This window comes from Trypanosoma conorhini, assembly GCF_003719485.1.
Source record: "Trypanosoma conorhini strain 025E chromosome Unknown Tco_14.4_contig_00196, whole genome shotgun sequence".
NCBI lineage: Eukaryota > Euglenozoa > Kinetoplastea > Trypanosomatida > Trypanosomatidae > Trypanosoma > Trypanosoma conorhini.
In genome coordinates this window covers 8625-29093 of record NW_021704283.1, presented here as the reverse complement: position 1 = coordinate 29093, position 20469 = coordinate 8625, and the positions used below count along the sequence as shown (strand labels likewise).

Sequence of the window (20469 nt, the reverse complement as noted above, 5' to 3'; positions counted from 1 at the left end):
AGTGTAGCGCCGATTTTAGTCACCTCTTCTTTATATATATATATATATAATTTTTGTTTCCTTTTTGTCCCCTTTCCCCCTTTTTCCCCTTTTTTTGCGCTTTCACCGCTTCGCTTTCCTTGCAGAGAAACAGGCACGTAGGCTGCACGGCAACGAGCAGCACACACGCGAGCAGAGAATGAGAGCGAGGCGAAAAAAGGAGGAAATGTGAGCTGAGAGCAGAAGCGAGAGAACAGTTGAGGAGTTCTTTGTTGTTGTTGTTGCAGTCGCGTCTGCAGCGGCGGCCAGGCACGCCCCGCGTTTTTGTTTTATTCGTAATTTTATTCTTTTGCTGCAACCCACCCCTCAAACGCCCCTTCTCTCCAGACAAAACGCACAGACACACATACACACACACACAGAGAGAGAGAGAGGGCAACATCCCCTCTTTCTTCGTCGTTTACTTGCCCTTTTTTCCCCCACGAGGCAGCCCAACAACGAAGTCGTCAAGCATTCCAGCGGCAGAATAAAAGTAACCGATAATACAATATCAATAAAACTCTTTCCAATATCGCACCACCCTGCTTCTACGGACAACATACCCGCATTGGAGATGGATGGATATATGCATATATGCATGCTTATATGGGCGTGCGCCCGTCGTTGTTTGTTTGTTTGTTGTTGTTGTTGTTGGCGGTTTGCCTTTCTCTGTCGTCTCCCCCATTCGTTGGATTCATCGCCTCTGCAAAAGTGGATCTCAGACGGGGGGAGGGGGAAGAGTTACGCGTTGCCGTTTTTTTTCTTTTGTGAGGAGGGGAAGGAGGGGAGGGGAGGGGTCCCACGCGCCTCCGCTGCAGCGCAGTTCCCGCTTCCCCACCACCCCTTTTTCCCTTTCGCCACGCCGTCTACACCCGCGTGAAGAGCAGCGCCGTGTTGACGCCGCCGAAGCCAAAGCTTGTGGAGACGACGGCATCGCCCTCGAACGGCAGAGCCGCACGGCCGCGCACAAGCTGCAGCCGCTCCGACGCCGCCGCAGAGGGTGTGACGAGGTTGATGTTCGGTGGCGCCTGCTGGCGGTGGAGGGCCACGATGGCGACGATGGCCTCCACGCTGCCCGCGGCCCCCAGGAGGTGTCCAAGGCCCCCCTTCACGCTGCTAACGTAGAGCGGGCGGCGGCGGCCGGAACCCGCGTCGCCGCCCAGCACCCGGTCGAGGGCCTGCAGCTCCAAATCGTCGCCAATCGTGCCCGTGGCGTGTGCGTTCACGTACGCCACCTCGCTCGCCGGAACGTCCCCCCCGTCCTGCAACGCAACGCGGAGGCAGTGCTGCGCCCCGCGGCCCTCCGGGTGCGGGGCGGCCAAGTCGTGCGCATCACTCGATATGCCGAAGCCGCGCAGCTCTGCGAAGATGGGGGCCCCGCGCTGTCGTGCGTGCTCCAGCTCCTCCAGAACGACGACACCACTTCCTTCCCCCATCACAAACCCCGCACGATCCTTGTCAAACGGCCGCGACGCCTCCTGTGGCTTGTCGTTGTACTTCGTACAGAGCGCCCGCATGCGGCTAAATCCAGCGATGGAAACCGGCGTAATACACGCCTCCGTTCCCCCACACACAACCACGTCTGCCCTCCCTCCACGAACCCATTCAGCGGCTTCTCCAATGCAGTGCGCCCCTGTGGCACAGGCGGCGACGCCGCTTCCTAAGGGTCCCGTAATGCCGTATTTCATAGCCGTAAGGCCGGCAACCATGTTTCCCAGGATCTTTGGAACAAACAACGGATTCACACGACTGTAGTTGACGCGCTCCGGATCGGCATACAAGCTGTAGGAAACATCACCCACATCTGCGAGGGAGGGCATCCCAACCCCAATATTCACGCCAATACGCTCCTTCGCACAGGACACGCGCAGTTGCTTCCCTGAGGCCTCAAAGATCTTTGCATGTGTCAATGCTTCCTCCACGGCCCGGTGGGCAAACACCGTCGCGCGCGTCTCACGTGTAGTGGGGGCGAAGGTAGGCCCACCTGGAGCCGCAGACACGGGCGCGGCAACTTTGCACGGCATGCTGGCAATCAGCTGCTCGTGACACTTCTGCCGCGCCGCAGGCGTGAGGCGTCGGTCTGTGCCCAGGCATGCGGGAAAGAAAAAAGGGGCCTCCGCGAGTGGGCGCGTCGCGGAGAGCCCTTGACAGAGCGCCGCCCACGTTGACGCGACGTCGTGGCCGAGTGGCGTCACCGCACCCAGGCCGGTGACGACAACGCGGCGGCGCACAAAAGGGGGAAAGGATCCAAACGGCATTGGCCTACACTTCCTTCCTCGTCCCTCACACACAAACTCGCGCTCACTCCTGTTTGCTTGCTTGCTTCTGCAATTGCCGTTTTCCGCACGCACGGCGCCCCACTCATCCCCCACGGGAAAGAGCACGAAAAAAAAACGAGGGGACAAAGCAAGATCGACTTGTGAAGGTACACGCAAGAATAATAATGCAAATTACCATAACACCCACACGTTGTCCCCCCCCTCCCCCTCCCCACACCCACACCCACTTGCGTTATTGCTTCACTGTGACTGGCCACACACGGCAAGCGCGGAGCCGCGAAAGAGAGAGGAGTAGGGATCTACAATTTTCTCCGTGAGTAGACGGCCTGCGTAGTGGCCTGCTGTGTGTAGGACCCTTTCCGCACCTCTCGCGAGGGTTTAAAGTTCCGCAGCCCCGGAAGAAGGTGTCCTGATACAAGCTGCAGCTGGTCCCACAAACCATCCACGTTCTGCGCGCCCTGCTCACGCGACGACACACCGCGAGCCCGCAGCGTCCTAGACTCCAGCATGCTACGCTGCACACTCAAGATGCCCTCACCCCGCTTGAGGGCGGCGGCAATCATTTTCGGACTTGCAAGGTGCCGCCGACGGTGAAACTCATTGTGCAGGCGGAAGAGGAGATCCGCCCGCTCCTGCGGCGGGTGTTGGTGAATGAGGCGCAAGAAGTCACGGTAGAGGTGCAGGACATCCTGCGCCCTGTACGGGAAGTGGCGGAAGGACGGCACAGGCGTTCCAATTACCTGTGGCTCCTGGCGAGCGCAGTGGCGCACTCCACGACGCAGCATAAAGCCTAAAAAGCACCTGCACAACGAGACGGGGAAAGGCGTGTGGTACCGCTCCGCAGTTGGTAGTGGATTGGGTGTTATTCCCAATGCAGAAAACGTAAAAGAAGAAAAACAAATGAATGCTGAGACAAATATGAAGAATAAATATAGATGTCATACACTCTGTCAAGGGGAAAGGATTGGGAAAAGCCTTCTCAGTAACACTGCCGCGCGAGGAAGCAGGAGGGAACGGTGATGAGCAAACAAGAAGAAGCAATGAGAGTGTTCATTAGGGCTCTCTTCCTTCTTATCCGCTCGTTTCCCTCAACTCCAGCAAGCAGGACTGAAGGCAGACCCATACACACACAGAGGGAGAGAGAGAGAGAGAGCGACGCAAATATGCATGTTTTTTTTTTGAAATGTTGTTGTTGTTGTTTGTAGCGCGTTCTTGAGTTTTTTTATTTGTCTATGTGTGAGCGAATAGTACGTGTGAATTCCTTCGACTTCTCCGCCTCTTCTTCCTTTACCGGTTGCCTCTATTTCTAGTTATATGAACTGAATCCACCCCTCACTGCCGGCGCCTTCGAATACAAAGCTGTCGCTCTGCAGCCGGGAGACGATCTGCTGCAGACGATCCAAAGAGGTGTCGTCGCCCACCCTTTCACGCAGTTCCGTCAGTCGCACCGACGGACGCTGCTCACGCTGCATGGCGCGGAGAACCTCTAAAATTCGCTTTTCAATGAGTTGCTCCCTCACCGCGCCCTCCGCCGCCGCAGACGACGATGCTCCACCGTTCGCGTCATGTGGCGCTCGCCCACTGCCCGCACTGTCAGCGTCATGCTCGCCGTCCTGGAGCACAGCCGCGGGGCGCTTCCGACCAGGACGGCCTTCCCCGGCCGCCTCCTCATTGTCCTCGCTACGCTGCATGGACGCCATGGATGCGGCATGAACAGAGGCGCGCAAAAGCTCCATGGCGGTTTTGACGTCCTCCTCACCTACGGTCTCGGAGAGCCGCAGCTTCGCGTGCGCCGTCGACAGGCGCACAATCGCCTCTAACGTACGCGCCGTCACGTAGAAGCCGTCCTTGGACCCCTCCTGCTGCTCCGCGCGCAGCTGCACGTAGTGCTGGCTGACGAGCTGCTGCGCGGCCTCCGTCAGCAACGGTCGCCCCTCCTTCGCAAGCTGCACGTAGGCGCGCAGGAAGTCAACGCCAACGATGGGTTCCCCCGTACTCGTTGTCGTCATGCGGAGGTCCATTCCGCCGCTGCCGCTCCCTCCGTTCTTTGCGGACTGCGCCCAGACGGAATCTACGCTATCCACCACCGTCTTGGTGACACTCTGATCGATGCCCACAGGTGCGGCGGTCATGTGATTACGGAGGATGTGCCTCCCAATACGACGATTGTGCTCCGAGGAGTGCTTGTCGAGCACAATAAAGGTGAGGTCGAAACGCGAGAGCAGCGACTCGGGCAACCCCACATTAAATGCAAGACGGTGATGCACACTGTAAAAGCCGTAGATAGGATTTGCCGCCGCCAGTACGCTACAACGGGCATTGAGGGAGGCGTGAATGCCTGCCTTTGCAATGGTGACCGTCTGCTGCTCCATTGCCTCATGCATCGCAACGCGGTCCTGCGGACTCATTTTATCAAACTCGTCAATGCAGAGAATACCGCGGTCCGCCAGCACCATCGCCCCCGCCGAGAGAGAACGCTCGCCCGTGTAGGAGTCCACGGACACGGCGGCCGTCAATCCTACCCCGGAAGAACCTTTTCCGGTTGTGTTCAGCGCCAACGGTGCGACGCCGAGGACGAAGCGAAGCAGCTGCGACTTCGCCGTGGAGGGCTCACCCACGAGCAGCACATTGATGTCGCCGCGCACGTGCGATTGATGCGCCTGCCGCTCGACGCCACCCACCATAAGCAGCAGAACCGCCTTTTTCTCGTTCGTCATCCCGTAGATGGTGGGTGCGACAGCCTTGCTTAGCGCCTCCAGCACCCCCGCAGGTCCATCGCTCTGAGTGCACTTCTGCGCAAAGGCCATCAGCTTCTCCTCCACGGCCATAACGCGACGGTACATCGTAAAGGCCTGCACAGACACCACATGATTTACCAACACAATAGATTGAAAACTTTTACTGTCAGCCGTGGTGTAGGCCATGTAGACCCCCACCAGCATCACACGATCGCCGGGTTTTACAGCATCCACCAGGTCATCGTCAAAGCGAAGTTCAACGGTGCGGGGCAGTTGACCTGTCGGCGCACGTTCAGGGGCCTCTTGAAGAATGGCGCACTGCGAGTCCATAAAGGTTGACAGCCCCAGCTCTGTACGGAGTGCGTGGCCCTCCATGTCAGTCTTTGGCATGACATTCACCGTCGGGAGGTGAGTGCTGTCAAGCATGGGTGTGAACTGATCACGAAATTCCTTGCGGGTAAACTTGTTCGTCTCGGGGCAGTAGTGCACCGACTCCAGCACGCGTGGACGGTTGGAGGACTGTCGCGTGATGATGCCCTCGAGTGCGACCATGGTGTTCAGGTGTCTGGCGTACAACTCCCGCGGCGAGAGCACGGTTCCCACGGGACCCTCAAACCCAACGTGCACCGCACGGGAGCGGTAGTCCACCTTCAGGTACTCAGGCTGCTGCCGCAGTACGACGTCGTGGAGGGCAAGCTCAAGCAGCGGCACAAACTTTCCGGGTTCACGGATAAGGCCGACGCCAAGCGAGACAGGCGCCGCCCCCGCCGCCGCGCCGCTGCCGTCAAAGCCGGCGGACACAGGGGCAAAGTCAAGCAGGTCGCCCATGTCAAGCAGCAGCCTCGACTTCGCGGCGGACATCATCGCATGCACGCGTTCGTGGTACTTTTCCTCGTACCGCTCCGACTCAAAGAAGTCGATGAAGTGGCGACGGATGAGGGTCTGCTCCTCCGTCAGGCTGCGATTCCCAAGCATCCCGTGTCCCCTTCTCTCTGCTGTGGGGAGAAGAAAAATTGCCAAGCTTAAAATAAAATAAAAGAAAGCAAAGCACCGGTGAGCGATTCTCCAACGCAGAAAAAGCGAATAAATAAACCCGCACAACAGGCAACAAACACCATAATTTGTTTATTTTTCCAAGCATCCGGCCGACCACCACAACACTTCTCTTTGCGTATTGTACTGTTTTTTTTGTTTTTGTTTTTCTTTCTTTCTTCGTTCAAGTGTGCAGTGGTGCTCCGTGCGTCTCTCACCCTATTCGTGTGCCTCGTCGGTGAGCCCCCCCCCCCTCGCGCTGCCTCACGCACACCACACCTGTACGAAGCGAAACACGGCAAACCAACTACAATAATAGCAACTGCAACTCATTTTGCGCCTAACGCAGCCGTGTCAGCGCCCAAGGACAGCTTTTTTTTATTCGCATCTTCCGCGCTTGCCAGCGGTGACGTGTGCGGTCGTTGGCCGCTCCTGCCGGCCACGGCCTTCATTGTACCCGCGCAGCTTCTGCAGGAGCACCTCCACCTCCTTCTCCTTCATACGCAGAAGATCCTCGTCGATGTCCCACTCGTGCACCAGCTCCGCCTCCATCCGCTTAAACGGCGTTGTCAGGGCATTTGTCAGCTCATGCAGCATCTGCTTCGCCGCCGCCTCCTTCTCCCTCTCCTCCTCACGCGTCGCCGCCGCCCTCGCCGCAGTGGCTGCCTCCTTCTGCCGGAGGATCATGTCGGCCACGCGGGCCTCTTCCTCCATTTCCTCCCGCTGCTGCTGCTGCCACGCGGATGAGGCGCCGTTGCCCGCCTGGCGATGAGACTCCTGCAGCATCGCCTCGTCGTACTCGCGCCGCTTCAGCGGGTCCGTAAGCGTCTCCGCGGCGAGTTTCACCCGCTCAAACGCCAGCCGGGCGGCCGGTGAAGAATCCTTGTCGGGATGAAACAAGAGGGCAAAGCGACGGTACGCGCGGTGAACGGCGTTGAAGTCGACATCGCGCACGGAGGGGTCGAGGGAGAAGATCTCGTAGTAGCTGAGGCGCAAGATCGTCTCCTTCTGCACCTGCACGGTGTTGCTGCTCATCCTTGCAGTTCGCTACGCCGCCTTCTACCCCCGCTACGTCGCTGCCTTCGCCCCACTTCTTCCGTACCCCTCTGCTTGTGGTACGGACTTGGGAGCAAAGATGGAAGGGGTGGCGGGTAGTGGAGGAAAGTTCAAGGAAGACAGCATGCGAATCCCACCCACCCATCACATCCGCTCTCCGCCCTGCAGGGAGTGACGAACACAAGGGGGGGGGGACGGATGGCACACACACACACACAAAGCCAACCTAAAGGAGTTCCGCATTGTGTCTACCACAAGGTTCTCCCCCGCCTTTTCCATCCATTGCTTTAGTCCTTGTTTTTTTTTTCACCCCCCTTTTTTTTTCATTTTTTTTTTTTGTCTTCTCCAGGCTCCTTATTTGTTTATTTGAATTATCTCTACACTCTATTCGTTTACTCGACAGTGGACCACCATGCACACACACACCACAGTGGGGAACGTACATGCCTATATATGTATATATATACATATATGCATGCATGTGTGTGTGTGTGTGTATATATTTGTATGCAGGCACACGCGTATACTAAAGGGAAACGGAGAGGCGTCATTCGCCGCACAAGAGGCAGCATGTGGGTCTCCAAGAGTCCCTCTCGTTGCCGCCCCGCGGAGGGCCCAGGAGAGCAAGTAGGTGTATTCTGACACATGCGCATGTCTACTCATAGCAGCGAAAAGTCATCGTCGTCCCCCAGCCGTGTCTCTAAGAAGCATCGCTCCAGCATGTCGCTACTTACCTCAGCCCTGCTGGCCGGCAAAAGTTGTAGTGGCGGCAAGACGGAAGGAGAACGGAGGGGGGCCAGCAGACAACTGCTGCCCCCAATCTCTGCAAGAACCCGCCGTCTCGAATTGGCTGCAAGAGGTGCATCATCATCATCGTCGTCGTCGTCACGTTTGCCCCGCGGTGCGGGGCGAGGAGCACTCGTGGGAAGTCCGCCTTGGCCAAAGAAATGGTAGCGCCCCGCACACGGTCCGGACGTGTTATTCCACGGCGTTGTCGCCTCCGCCACGGCGCGGTGCGTGGAGGAGATAAAAAAGGAAGAAGAACCCATATCCGCCCCAACGTTCGTTGCCGTCTCACCACCAAACAGGCGATGATGCTGCTGTCGCTGCATGTTCTTCTTGCGCAACTTCTTGTTGTACGGCGCCCCAGCAGCACTAGAGGAGAACGGCGTCTTCACACTGCAGCGTGCCTTGCCGCCGGATGACGCATGCCTTGCTAGATGCGGCGCTTCTGAAAAGAAACCATCCTTGTCTTCTGTGAGCCACAACTGCTGCTGCTGCTGTAGTTTTTTTCTCCTCTGCCGCCGCACCGTGCTGGAAGTCTTCCTACTGCTACGCCTGCTACTTCCGTCGTCGGAGCCACATGCCTCAATGCGGATGGTGGTGGTGGATGTAAATCCCCCCTTGGCATCGTACTCGTCTATACTCCACTCCACGCAGTTGGTCATCTCCCTACCGGCCCTTCCGCCCTCGTTCATTGCAAACACCGCAAACTTTATTGGGTTAAATGTCTTCTGCTCCCAGCTCAACCTGTTTACGTGCACGCTTTTTTTCCCTTGTTTTTTTTCCTTCCCCCTCACCCTTACTCTTTTATGCGTATATGTATAGCAGCTCACGTACACCCCCCACAGAGGTGTGTACACGCCGTGAGGGCCAGGGAGCCGGCGGAGCGTTTGCAACGACCCGTGCTACTGTGCTGCCTGCGTGCAGCACGACTAGAGAGAGAGAGAGAAAGAAGAGGAAAAAGCAACACTCGCGGCAGAAGTGACGCTCTGACCCCATCCACGGGCCGCGTCTGCCCCACGCGGTGGCCACTGCAGGGGGAGGGGAACGAAGCAACGGCGTGGATGCAAACCGACGACGACGCCGGGGAAAAGGCAACCAAAGCAACGGCGGGAAGTTCATGCACAGGCGTACAGAAGGAGAAACAAACCAAAAATTGTCACCGCAGTGCCGGCGGGAAGAGTAGACGGCAGCAGAGAAGCCACACAGACGCACACACACACACACTCACACGCACGCACGGCAAGGGGAAAAAAGGGGGAGAGGCCATATTACACAACTCGGACTGTCCTTCGTACTCTACCAGCCGGTCCCGCGCCTTCCCCCCCCCCCCCCCGTCCCCAGCTCCCGGGGAGGAAACCAAGTCGACGCCGTTTGCGGCGGTGGAACTGTGCCGCAGTGAGCCCAAGTACAACGAAAGATGCGATCCCGCCCCCTCCTTTTCTTCCACCCAAAGAAATAATGGTATGAAGAGCAGCCGCAAAAGCAACACGCCAACAAAGTCCCAAACGACGCTCAAGATGCACGCGTTGGACCCTCCCTCCCTCCATCCCCACACACACACGCACAGTTCTCGCCGCCGCCGCCGCCGCCGCCGCTAGTTCCCCTCCACAGGGGCCACTTCCTCTGTTTGCGAGGCGGAAGCAGTGGCGGAGGCGTCCGCCGGCGCCACGTCGCCCCGAGTTTCCCCCGCCTCGCTTTCCCGCATCAGAAATTCCACCCACAACTCCGCGATACTCGGCGAGCTGACACTGTCGCCAGCCCCCTTCGGCGCCGTCCGGGCAGGGCCCCCCCAGACAGATTTTACCAGCCCTCCAATGAGTCCACCGCGTTTGCCCTGATGACCAGGCTTTGGATTGCTGGGCCCCGGCAAGAGGCCCGCCCTCTCCTGCATCTCCTCGTCCCAGTTCAGCAGACCGCTTAGCACCTTCAGCATCTCGTCCGCCTCGCGTCGCTGACCTACAAAGGCGTGGATAAAATTCACCGTGAGATGACTAATGACGCGTTTGTCGATCATCGTCGTCCCATTTAACTGTCGTGCCGTCTCCTCCAGCGCCTTTCGAAGTTCCGCGTGTTTGCGATGAAGGGAAGTAATTTCCAAATTCTTTGCCGCCATCTCTCGCCGATGACTTGCAACAATTGCGTCGATGTCCTCCTGATGGTGTTGCTGCCGCGCCTCAGCCTCTAGCAGTTGGGACCGCATCTGATCAATCTCAACCTGCATATCAGCTGTCAGCTCCTCCACGTCACGCGTTTTGTTCTTGCTAAAGGTCTCGAGCACTTGTTGCAGCGTCTCTAAACTACGCTGTGCCTGCGACAACTCTTCATCCCGATCCTGCAAGGTTCTTCGCAGTGTTTCCACTTCCGCAGCCAACGCGGCCAGCTGTTCCTGGTGTGTCGACTCTCCAGAGCTGGAGAGACCAATGCGTGACTCCCACGCCTTTTTCTCTTCCTTGAGTGTCTGGAGCTCATTTGTGACGCTGGCAAGCGCGTGCTGTGCGTCACGGTGCAGCTGCGACTCCGCCTGCATCTGCTGCTTCAGCTTGGCAATCGACTGCTCGCGCAGGGAAAGATCCTCCCGTAGCTTCCCAATGGTTTTCCAGGCCTCGTTCACCTGCTGCGAGAGTGTCGCATTCACTCCCCGCGCCTGCTCATACGTTCGTTCCCACTCCTTCTGCAGTTGCGCTGCCTTTTGGTTCGCATTGAAAAGACGGTTAAACTCACTTGCAAGAAGTGTGAGTTTATCCGAGAACGACGCCCAGGCGCCATCGCGGGACGGCGGCAAATCCGTGTCCGCACGCACAAGACAGTCCGTGATTGTGTGCTCCAGCTGCTGCATGAGCTCCGCCGTTCGTGCCGAGGACGCCTCCAGCTCCTTCCTGCGGGCCGTGAGGGCGCTGACAACCGAGGCCTCATGCCCCTCCGTCGCCCGCCGCGCCTCTTGTAGACTACACTGCAGCGCTTCCACATTTGCTTCCGCCGTGGTCAACTTACCAGAGAGTGCTTCCGCGTTGGACTGGGCCTCCTTGAGGCGGTTGTGGAGCCGCTGCACTTCCTCCTGCAGCTTCTCACGCTCTCCGTCCGCATCACGCGCCTGCTGCTGGGCGGCTGCTAGTTCCCGCTGGAGTTCCTCCAGCGTGTCGTGCGCGCTTCGCTCCCCCTGTGCCCTGAACGATGCCAGCTCCTGCGCATGCTTTTCGCCCAGTGCCACCTCCACGCGGTGAACGGCGGCCTCGCCCTCCTGTTTGGCCGCCTCCAGCTGCGACCGCAACGCCCCCACCTCCGCCCTTAATGAGGCGACCACTCTTTCCCAGGCCTCGTTGCCTGCCGCTGCGTCCGCCTCCGTTTTGCGCACAGTTTCTTCCGCCGATTCCTCCTGTCGTGTCAACCTCCGCCCCCGCCGCTCCTCTTCCGCCGCCATGTCATTCTCGCGCTGCTGCCGCCGGTCATTCTCAAGCCGCTGAACGAGCTCCGCTAGCCGCTGCGCCTGTTCCCGGTCGTGGGACAAGATCCGATCTCTTTCCTCCACCGTCGCGCGGTGGCTGCGGCGCTCCTCCTGCAGCAACGCCGCCATCTGCTCCTTCTCACGCGTTAGAAGAAGTTTTTCCTCCTGAAGTTCCTCGATCCGCCGACAGAGGTCCGGCACTGTCACATCACTTGCAGCCATTGACGAGGCGACGTCAGTGCCGGCATGCGCAGCTGGGGGAGCAACAGCAACGGAAGCTACGGGTGTTTTGCCTTTATTCTCCTCCGCACGCTCCACCCGCTCCAGCAAAGCATCATGCATGTCCTGCAAGGATTCGATTTGCTGCCTCGTGTCCAAGCACTCCTCTTCCCGATAAGCCAGCTCTTTTTTGACCTCGTCATGCGCCACCTTCATCATGGCGGCCGCCTGCGTGAGTCTATCCACTTCTTTTCGCAGTGCCTGAACCTCACACTGAAGCTCGCCACACTCCTTCTCACGCTCTGACAGCTTTCCCGCAAGCTCCTCTTTAAGCGCCGTCTCCGAGTTGATGCCTTGCTGAAGCGTCACCATTTTTTGTTCATAGTACGCCACCGTCTTCCTGTGCGTCTCCGCCACTTCCTCCTGGTAGGCAAGAACCTGTTGCTCCATCTGCCGCTTCTCCGCAGAGAGGCGCTGCAGCTGGAGCTGCAATTCCGCCACATCCTGCTCCCCGCTCCGCCTCATCATTTCACCCCAATTTCGTGGCCCCGCTGGTGACGGTGTTGCCTGCGCTGGTGCCACAGCAGCTTCCCTGCACGGAGTTTGTGGCGGTTCCCCCGGGGCCGCGTTGGCGGAGAGAACGTTCCGTTCGCTGCTGCTCTCACGTGCGGTGGAGGTGCTGAGGCGGGACGGTGGCGACATGCTAACATCCGATGCGGCAGCGCGACGCACCGGGGGAGCGGGGTACCCCGCCGGCCGCAACGTCGACGAGTTGCTGCTCTGCTCGTGAAGCGAGTCATTGCCTGCCGGTGGGGCCCGAAAACCGTGTGCCGCGGCACGTGTCACCTGCCGTGGCCCGGCTGTACCCCTGCCTGCGGGCCGGACTTCCTCCTGCGCGCCCTCCACGTCCTCGTTGATGGGCTGGGCAATCTCGGCGGCGATGTCCCTAATCTTCTTCGTGACGTCACTCCAGTGGCTCCACATGTTGCCGCCCCGGTCCCTTTGGCGTATACAAAGCTCACCTCGCCGCGGATGTCCCGCCGCAGCGCCAGCCAGCCCTAGACGCCTCGCCCAGCACCAGTTCTTTTCCTCCTTCTTTTTTTTTGTTTTCGCCTACCACCTTTTCTTTTCCTCCGCGTCCCGTGTGTTTCCCTTCCTTGGGGGGAAAACGGACAAGAGCGGCGATGGCAGGAAACTAGTAACAGCAGAAGAAAGGGCGTGAGCAACGTCAGAGACTGTTAACAAACGCCTCTGCTCTGCGTGTGCGTGTAGATGCGACATCCACCACCAAGTAAGAGAGCGAGGGAATTTATGTATGCATGCATGTGTGCGTGTGTGTGTGCGTGCGCCTGTGGGAAAGCGGGGAGGGAGACTCCCACTCCCTTCAACGCAAACAAAGAAAGAAAAAAACAAAAAGGAAACAAGCTTCGTTACTCTTCTTCTTCCTTCATCCTGCATGCTGCGTATGTGATAAAAAGGAGTCCGCGAGGAGGGCGCCACCCCCGTGACGGGCCGCCGACTTCCGCCTGTCTCTGCCACTTCGCACGAAACCTGCGGGAACGCCACTTGCGAGGTAGTCCGGTGGGGGCGTCACGCGACGCGGGCAGTGCACGGGGTCGTGCTGTATCTTGCGGTGAGGCTGCAGACATATGGGGCAATGCGTTGCCGTGTGCAGGCCCCGCGGCACGGCCGGACATCGGTCGTACAAGTGGCCACGTTTTCCACATTTAATGCAGAATAGTTTATCCGCATTCGTACGAAGCTGCTCCGCGTCCAATAGCGTGTCTCCCGGGCGGGCGCCCGCCTCAGCGCCGGAGAGCCGCGGGCACTGCGTAATGTGATGCTGCCCACTGCAGTACGCACATCGCAGGCGACGCTGGTGCAACGCTGGACGCTGGTGATAACGACGCCATGCATGCGGGTTAAACGTCTGCGTTGGGGCGACGGTGGGGATTGAAATGACGTTCGCCTCACCCTGCTGCCCCGCGGCATCTTCGAGGGCGGCTGCCACGTCGTCGACGGTTGTCAAGAGCGCGTCGTCCGCGATACGCTTGCCGCCCTTCGCGTCCCCCTCGACAGCAGCTCCCGCTGCGCTCGGTAGCAGCGGGACACCCGCGGGGCAGGCGCTCCAGGCGTGCCCGCGCGCCCCGCAGTACGCACAGCCCAACTCCCCGCATTCCTCCCTGCGCACAACGGTGGGATGCCCGGCGCCCCACGCCACCGCCACGTCACGCTGTGATGGAAGGCAGCGCACGCCGTCGGCGTGCATCAAGGCCTCGTAGGTCTCGCAGTCCACCGTGGCCCCACGGCTCACAAATGACATACGCTCCGCGACATGACTGCAGTACGCCTCTACCACATCTCCCTCCTCCATTCGCAGGAGAAGGTGCTGGACGGCGCTCAGGTTGGCCTCCTGCCGTGGGTCGGGAAAGTGCAGCGCGGTGCATTCCAAGCCACCACCCAACGCCAACTGGGCGACACGACAGAATGTCTTCTCATCCTCCAGGTTCCTCAGAGCCTCCAAGAGAAGACGATAGCGATGGCCACGCATACCAGTGAGCTCCGGCACCTGCCCCAGTTGCTTTAACCCATCGGCCTGCGACTCGGCAGCGACTTCCAGAGCGGACGCGGCAGAGGTGGCGAGGAGTGGCTCGGCAACCAACTCCAGGGGAGATCCCTCACGCAGCGCGTGTTGCGCGGCCATCGGCAAGCCCGCGAGTTTTGCCTGCGGCACCGTGTGGAGCACCCTTGCGACCTCCTGCATGGCCTCTGCAAGCGCAATATCGTTCACAAAGTCGTTGACGACGGTGAAGTTGGCGGCGGCAAAGGCGGCCCTAATCTCCTCGTCCGAGGCATTGTTGGTGGCAACCTCATACAGCGCAAGGTCGCAGGCATCGCTGAGCGTGACCAACCGAAAATCAAACCGAAACGACTTCCCCACAAGCCGACGCCCATCACGTCTTCCCCGCCACCGCTGCTGTAGCAGCCCACCTTGCTTCTTGTCCAGGTGTGAGAAGCAGGTGTGGTCCATGTCCTGCTCCGTCTCCTCCATCGCACCAGCCACCTCCTTCTCTGGCGCAACCCGCACGTCAAGTGCAACGCGCATGCGGCACTCCGGCCCAATCCATGGATGCGACGAGCCCTCCTCCTGGCCGTCCCTCTTCCTTCCGCAGACGTCGCACCCTGTTGCACCGTTACTGCCCCCAGCCGCGGCATCCATCGCCTGCGGCAAGGAGGAGGACGAAGTTGGCGTCGCGGCGGGTGACAGAAAAAGTGCCTTGAGTCGCTGCTGCTGCTTCAGAATCGCCTGTACGTCAGATGGGAGTTGGTATTCGCTGAGGTATCCAGAAACGGTGCCGTGGGGGAGCAAGCACCGCTCCTTCACGCTAATAAATCCTCCCTGTAGCAACGGATGTGGATAGGCACACTGAGGCAAACTAACGTCCACGTCAGTTCCAAGAGGGATGCTTCCCGCCTCACCCGAGGCGGCACCGGAGCGCTGTAGGAACTGTTGAACGTAAGGGTTCTTAAAGGCACTCTTTGTGGTTCGTTCGGCCGCACTCCTTTCAGATAGGGCCCGTCGTACGCGAGCAGACACGCAAGGAGGAAGACGGCACAGCACACGGTAGACGGAACGTATAAGATGCAGTCGGTGACAGTTGCGCAGAAACATAAATTCATGCGGTGAACAGGCAATAAGTGATGTTCCCTTCCGCTGTGCCGTCAACGCATTCACCTGCGAGGCCGTGGCATACCGCGATAACGCTGGGTGAATGAGTGGCAGAACCACACGAGGTGTGCCGCTTCCGGGCGGAAGCAGGTCTGTCATCCGGCTGAGCAGGGAGTCACTGACATCCGTTGGCTCCACCGCCGGGGTGTTGGATGGCGAGGCGGAGAATAACTGACGTCCGCTGCTGCACGCGGCCACCTGCGACGCGGCAAAGTACGGGAGACCAGAGGGCTTGTACACCGCAATCGTTGGCGCCGTGCGACCCCCACCACGCTCGAAGTCGAGGCTCAAGGAGGACTGCAGCAGCCGAAGCGGACGCGCCGCTCGATGCGACATCTTGTATTCCTTCTGCCTTTCTACTTCTCGATACCGGGAATCGTCCACTTGCGCTTATTCGTCGCCGGATTGCACTTGCTGGGTGTGGCGCAAATGCGTGCATCCGCAGAGTTGAGAGCAATGGAGAGAAACACCCCACCCCAAATAAAACAAAAAAAAGAGAGACATATAGAGAGAGGTACAGTGTGTGTGTGTGTGTGTGTGTGGAGGAAAAATAGGAGAGAAGGCAACAGGTTTCTTCAACCTTTTTTCCCCCTTTTCCCCCTTTGGCTCCGGCGGTAGGAGGTTGCTTCATGGCCACCACTGTGCGCAGGAACCACGTGGCTGCCCGCCGCTGTCACCGTGACGTGGGCGCCCCCTCCTCGACTTCATCCGGCGGTGGTGGCGGCGCAAGCCAAAAGCAGCACCGGTAGCCGTCAAAAATCAACGGTCGTTGGATGGGGACGCGGCGATGCTGCACAAGTTTGATGCACTCCTGCGCCGCCGCCGCGCCGACGATGCACGCCGTGGCAGCCGGCTCCCCCGCCCCAAACCGGGCCACCTCCATACACGCCTTTGCGGTGAGACCCGCGCCGCAGCAACGCCCCTGCCATGACCTCTCAATGATACGCAGCAACGCCCTCGAGTCACTTTCCCACGTTGCGTCCGGCTCCGCGCTCTGCTGCGGGACGCGCCCCGGTGGCCGCCCAACCTGCTCTTCAAACTGGTGCGCAGCTAATAGCGCGGTGTACAGCTCCACCGTGAACCGCTCCGCCTCCGTGGAGCACTCGGCAAAGTAGTGGCGGACACGCTGCCAGCGCAGGGGCGCGTCCGTGGCTACTTCGTCGAGGCCAGGGCCAAAGTGCGCCAGCTGCAACGTCCATAAATTCTGAACCAACGTTCGCGTTACTTCCGCGACTTCGTCCGCATTTACCACGGGCGCATAGCCGCCATTACTGCAGGCGGCAAGTGCCTCCATCGCGTAGCCCCACACCGCCGCGCAATCGTCTTTCATCTTTTGCTCGTAGATGCCACACAGCTCACCGTACCACTGCGTCGTCGTGGTGAAGTCCGGCACGTACCCGCAGAAGGGCGGTACAGCATCGTGTTCCTGCATAAATCGCTTAATCCCATGCAGCACCAGCCAGTAAAGTGTCCCAGGGCCCTCAAACGACGTCCCAGCTAGCCATGGTGCGTCCGTGCGGGGGTCACGCAGGATTTTTTGCACTGCGCCCGGCAGCAGCGAGGGGCGGTTAAGGGACACACGGCACCGCTCCATAGCCTCCATGAAGCCTTCCTGTGGCGGAGTTGGCCTACGAATGAGTGCCCCAACGACCATTCGCACGGCGTCGTAGTCTGCTTTGGAGTGCGGCACAAACTCTGGTGCGCCACGATCCCGTCGAATGCGCTGAAGAGCATGGTAGAGAATGGCGATCCACGGAAGATGACTGTGCAGCTCAATATCATCGCGAAAGAGTGCGTCATCCTCTGGATCATGTGAGTCAAACCACGCCTTCAGCTCAGGAAAGGGGTTGAAAATGCGCAGGTCTGCCACGCAGCTTTCTGGCTTAGGCTCGGCATGAATAATGAGTCGTTCCCCCTCCTGCACGTGGATGAGGCCTATGAGTCCTACCGCCTGAACGTACACGAGCGGGGGGCCACGTTGGCCTTTCAGCCAGGCCGAAAGGCGACGAAGCGAGACGGCTGGTAATCGCGGCGTCACCACAATGAGGGATGGAGGTGGACGCTGCTTGGCCACGCCTGCCGCCGTCGCACAGGCTTGCGTGCCAGACAATAAAAATTCCTCTACCCACGCGACACATGACTCCACGCAGGCCATGCCATGTGCCTGCGGGTTTAACAAAGAGAGGTGCTGCAGCAACGCCTCTGAGAGCGGGCGGCGTGCGTTGTAGTCCTCAACGGAGACAAAAAAGTTATTCCCCACAGCCTCTTCATCCACGCGGGCGTCGTCCACGACTGTGTAGAAGCCAATCCCTGGTAGAACCACGTTCTTCAGCACCTCCGCCGCTGCCGCCGTGGCACCCAAGACCACAATATGCGCCTCCGTCAGGGAACGCTGGCCGGCGTGGCTCCACAACCGCAGCTGTCGGTCATACTTCGTCCCACTCATGTGCGCGGCGGGAGAGCCACAGAGCAACTAAGCGGCACAAGTGTACTCGCCCTAGTGGTGACGTAGAAAGAATAGGTAAGCATGAGATATACCCGTCAACCGACGGTCCCCGCCTCTCTCCACACGCAGGCGCAGACGCAAAGTACAAAACAACAACACACACACACACAGAGAGAGAGATAGATAGATATATATATATATATATATATATTGAAGGGTCACTTCCGCTGGGAAGAAAGGAGGAAAGAGAAAAGACGGCAACGACAACAGCTGTAGCGAACATAAGAAGCAACACAGGAATGAGCATGGAAGGTAATCTGAGAAAAAGAAAAAGACCCTAATTTTTTTTTCACAGACACGCACACACGCAGATGAACATATGCAAAAGCAAAAAAAAAAAATGAAGGTCTCACACCTCCGCAAAATACATCTTGTGGCGAGAGACGGCCCGTGGAAAGGGCCCAAGGGAAGAAGGAGAAAAAAAAATAAATAAATAAATAAAAAACTTGCAAGGATATTCAAATAAACACGAACTGAGAGAAAAGTGGTGCGGCAAGCAGAAGAAAATAGTCTGCGGGGGACACCCACGAGGGGAACGGGGACTTCATACACCGGCACCCCCGCATCCCCACGACCCCCTGTTTCTTTTTCTCCTCCCCTGAGTGGCACACTCTCCGTGTTCGCGGTGATGTGTGTTGAACATTTCTTGTTATTATTATTCCTCACCTTCCGTGCACTTCATGCCGCTTTGGCTGCTGCTGTCGCCGTGTCTTTTTTTTTTGTTGTGGGTGTGTGTGTGTGTTTATTTTTTTTATTTATTTTCTTTTCTTGGCTGGTTTACATTCATGTTCTCTCTAGCAAAGGTGAGAGGAAAAGCATCTCCTCCCCCTCCCACACACACACGCGCACTCTCTTCTTTTTTTGTCGTTGTTGGTTTATTTTTCATCTTTGTTTTCTTTAGAATGTTTCTTTGCGTTCAAGGCCTACATCAGCTTGGGCATGTCCTCCTTCCTTCCCTGCTGCCGGCTCACGCTAGACGTCCGCGAGCGCCGCTTCGGCGAAGCCGGCGGCATGCAAATGATGTTGTTGTCGTTCTGTGTGTAGTACTGCTGCCGCTGAACCAGGGCGCACGCCTTCGAGGTTTGGCTGCGAGGGTCGGAAACGCTCCGCACCACAAGCGTGGGCGGAACGGCCCCCGCCACGGTGGAGTGGTTGCTCGGCCGCAGTTTGTTCTTGAGGTCGTAGAGTTTGACGGCCTCGTCAATTTTGCCAACGACGGCGCCTGGAACGATCCCGCGCGCCGCGGCAGCCTCCCGCGGCACCCACCGCGCGAACCCCTTCGAGGCACACTCCGAGCAGATGGCGCCGTTGCTCGCGGCCTGAAAGTAGGCATCGGCGATGTCGATGCGCCGACACAACTTGCAGCTGATGCACTGCGGATGAAAGAAAAGCTTTCCGGCCGGAACGCGCGTGACCGGGTCCACCGGGGCACCGCACTCTGCGCACATCACATGGATGTCCTCCACAACAAAGACGGGCCCTCTGTAGTTGTGGGAGACGCCGTTGCGCGCCCGGAAGGTCATGTACTCCTCCGTGGGCGTCATTGTATTCACGTTCTCCGGCGGCACAAAATTACCAAACGAAGAATACTTTAGTCCCACTTCGGTTCCACGGTTCCCCACAGTGGGCGGTTGCCCCACCGCACCGCGTCCTGCTTTGAGCGGAGGTACTACCCCTTCCTCAGGCACCGGCGCGGCCGCTAAAGGCGGCAGCGTGCTGGACATTTGTAACCGGCGATCGGTGCCGGTGCTCTGCGTCTCGCCGTCCGCCTCCTGTGCGCCGCCACTCCCAAGGGGCGGCGGCAAGGAGTGGGAGGCTACCGTCACACCTTCCTCCGTCGCATTGTTGTCTGCCACTTCTACAATTCCTGGCGGGCCCCCTGCGTGTTCGTCCGCTTCCACTTCCTCTCGCTGCACCGCCTGCGCCTCGTGTTCTTGTGATGCATCCTGCAGCTGCTCCTGCTCCTCCTGTTGCTCCTGCGGCGGAGGCACACTAACGCTCTCCTCCACGACGGCATCGCCGCCAGTGCCACGATCGGCCTCTTCCTCAATCACCGTCTCTTCCACCCCCTCCTCCTCCTCCTGCTGCTGGTGCTGCTGCTGCGGCTCCTGCTGTGGATACGCTGGCTGTGGCTCTTCAACCTCCTCGGACTTGTTCGACATGCCTGCGTGCCGTAACCCCTGCAGAAGAAGATGACTGCGCCCGGCCTCCTTTGTTTTTTTTTTCTGTTGTTGTCAAACGTCACCGCTTTGCACCGCTTTGCACCCAACTAGGCACGACTCACCTTCTATATATATATATATATATATTGTTTGGCTTTTCTCCCTCCTTGCAGCGCCCCGCCGCGGCTTCGTCGACGCCTCCCAACGGGGTGAACGCGGATGCCACTTTTCTCGCGGCGGTGCCCCCCCAAGCTTGCAAGCAGAGAAGGCGCAGTCAAATGGAGCGGCAACCCTTCACAAGGCGAAGCACGGAAGGCAACCAAAGAAACAACAAGAACAAAAGGAGAGAAGTAATAACACACAGATAAATATAACACTATAAAAGAAAAAAAAACGAGAATGCCGAGTGGCTGGAGAAAAAAAAAGGGAGGGAGCACAGCACACGTTCGCAGTGTTATTGCGGAAAACCAGTGAATGGTCCCGTTCGCTCTTCGTTTCTGG

The 20469-nt window shown here is 58.7% G+C and overlaps 9 protein-coding genes across 9 annotated transcripts, besides 20 other annotated features; all 9 read right to left on the bottom strand.

Annotated features, from left to right (window-relative positions):
- Positions 1-31: 31 nt before the first annotated feature.
- Positions 32-49: a microsatellite.
- A 314-nt stretch (positions 50-363) lies between these two features.
- Positions 364-400: a microsatellite.
- A 238-nt stretch (positions 401-638) lies between these two features.
- Positions 639-672: a microsatellite.
- A 117-nt stretch (positions 673-789) lies between these two features.
- Positions 790-815: a microsatellite.
- A 69-nt stretch (positions 816-884) lies between these two features.
- On the bottom strand, positions 885-2276 carry Tco025E_04036 (putative beta-ketoacyl synthase family protein; the record flags this gene model as incomplete). Its single annotated transcript, XM_029370949.1, has 1 exon — positions 885-2276. The coding sequence occupies one exon, from the start codon at positions 2274-2276 to the stop codon at positions 885-887; it is 1392 nt and encodes a 463-aa protein (XP_029228953.1).
- A 200-nt stretch (positions 2277-2476) lies between these two features.
- Positions 2477-2524: a sequence feature (G-rich).
- Positions 2525-2596: 72 nt separating this feature from the next.
- On the bottom strand, positions 2597-3082 carry Tco025E_04035 (uncharacterized protein; the record flags this gene model as incomplete). The annotated part of the gene is made up of 1 exon (XM_029370948.1): positions 2597-3082. The coding sequence occupies one exon, from the start codon at positions 3080-3082 to the stop codon at positions 2597-2599; it is 486 nt and encodes a 161-aa protein (XP_029228952.1).
- Positions 3083-3428: 346 nt separating this feature from the next.
- Positions 3429-3453: a microsatellite.
- Positions 3454-3607: 154 nt separating this feature from the next.
- Tco025E_04034 (putative minichromosome maintenance (MCM) complex subunit) lies at positions 3608-6010 on the bottom strand (the record flags this gene model as incomplete). Its single annotated transcript, XM_029370947.1, has 1 exon — positions 3608-6010. One exon carries the CDS (start codon positions 6008-6010, stop codon positions 3608-3610), a length of 2403 nt encoding a protein of 800 aa, XP_029228951.1.
- A 196-nt stretch (positions 6011-6206) lies between these two features.
- Positions 6207-6252: a sequence feature (A-rich).
- Positions 6253-6445: 193 nt separating this feature from the next.
- Positions 6446-7102, bottom strand: Tco025E_04033 (DnaJ chaperone protein; the record flags this gene model as incomplete). The annotated part of the gene is made up of 1 exon (XM_029370946.1): positions 6446-7102. The coding sequence occupies one exon, from the start codon at positions 7100-7102 to the stop codon at positions 6446-6448; it is 657 nt and encodes a 218-aa protein (XP_029228950.1).
- Positions 7103-7438: 336 nt separating this feature from the next.
- Positions 7439-7461: a microsatellite.
- Positions 7462-7571: 110 nt separating this feature from the next.
- Positions 7572-7632: a microsatellite.
- A 150-nt stretch (positions 7633-7782) lies between these two features.
- Positions 7783-8571, bottom strand: Tco025E_04032 (uncharacterized protein; the record flags this gene model as incomplete). Its single annotated transcript, XM_029370945.1, has 1 exon — positions 7783-8571. The coding sequence occupies one exon, from the start codon at positions 8569-8571 to the stop codon at positions 7783-7785; it is 789 nt and encodes a 262-aa protein (XP_029228949.1).
- Positions 8572-8840: 269 nt separating this feature from the next.
- Positions 8841-8863: a microsatellite.
- Positions 8864-9108: 245 nt separating this feature from the next.
- Positions 9109-9148: a microsatellite.
- A 355-nt stretch (positions 9149-9503) lies between these two features.
- Positions 9504-12554, bottom strand: Tco025E_04031 (uncharacterized protein; the record flags this gene model as incomplete). Its single annotated transcript, XM_029370944.1, has 1 exon — positions 9504-12554. One exon carries the CDS (start codon positions 12552-12554, stop codon positions 9504-9506), a length of 3051 nt encoding a protein of 1016 aa, XP_029228948.1.
- Positions 12555-12886: 332 nt separating this feature from the next.
- Positions 12887-12924: a microsatellite.
- Positions 12925-12960: 36 nt separating this feature from the next.
- Positions 12961-12994: a microsatellite.
- Positions 12995-13017: 23 nt separating this feature from the next.
- On the bottom strand, positions 13018-15636 carry Tco025E_04030 (uncharacterized protein; the record flags this gene model as incomplete). Its single annotated transcript, XM_029370943.1, has 1 exon — positions 13018-15636. One exon carries the CDS (start codon positions 15634-15636, stop codon positions 13018-13020), a length of 2619 nt encoding a protein of 872 aa, XP_029228947.1.
- A 183-nt stretch (positions 15637-15819) lies between these two features.
- Positions 15820-15842: a microsatellite.
- A 131-nt stretch (positions 15843-15973) lies between these two features.
- On the bottom strand, positions 15974-17746 carry Tco025E_04029 (ubiquitin activating enzyme; the record flags this gene model as incomplete). The annotated part of the gene is made up of 1 exon (XM_029370942.1): positions 15974-17746. The coding sequence occupies one exon, from the start codon at positions 17744-17746 to the stop codon at positions 15974-15976; it is 1773 nt and encodes a 590-aa protein (XP_029228946.1).
- A 120-nt stretch (positions 17747-17866) lies between these two features.
- Positions 17867-17916: a microsatellite.
- Positions 17916-17957: a microsatellite.
- A 266-nt stretch (positions 17958-18223) lies between these two features.
- Positions 18224-18251: a microsatellite.
- Positions 18252-18526: 275 nt separating this feature from the next.
- Positions 18527-18548: a microsatellite.
- Positions 18549-18576: a sequence feature (A-rich).
- A 153-nt stretch (positions 18577-18729) lies between these two features.
- On the bottom strand, positions 18730-19968 carry Tco025E_04028 (uncharacterized protein; the record flags this gene model as incomplete). Its single annotated transcript, XM_029370941.1, has 1 exon — positions 18730-19968. One exon carries the CDS (start codon positions 19966-19968, stop codon positions 18730-18732), a length of 1239 nt encoding a protein of 412 aa, XP_029228945.1.
- Positions 19969-20094: 126 nt separating this feature from the next.
- Positions 20095-20115: a microsatellite.
- Between the last annotated feature and the right edge of the window lie 354 nt (positions 20116-20469).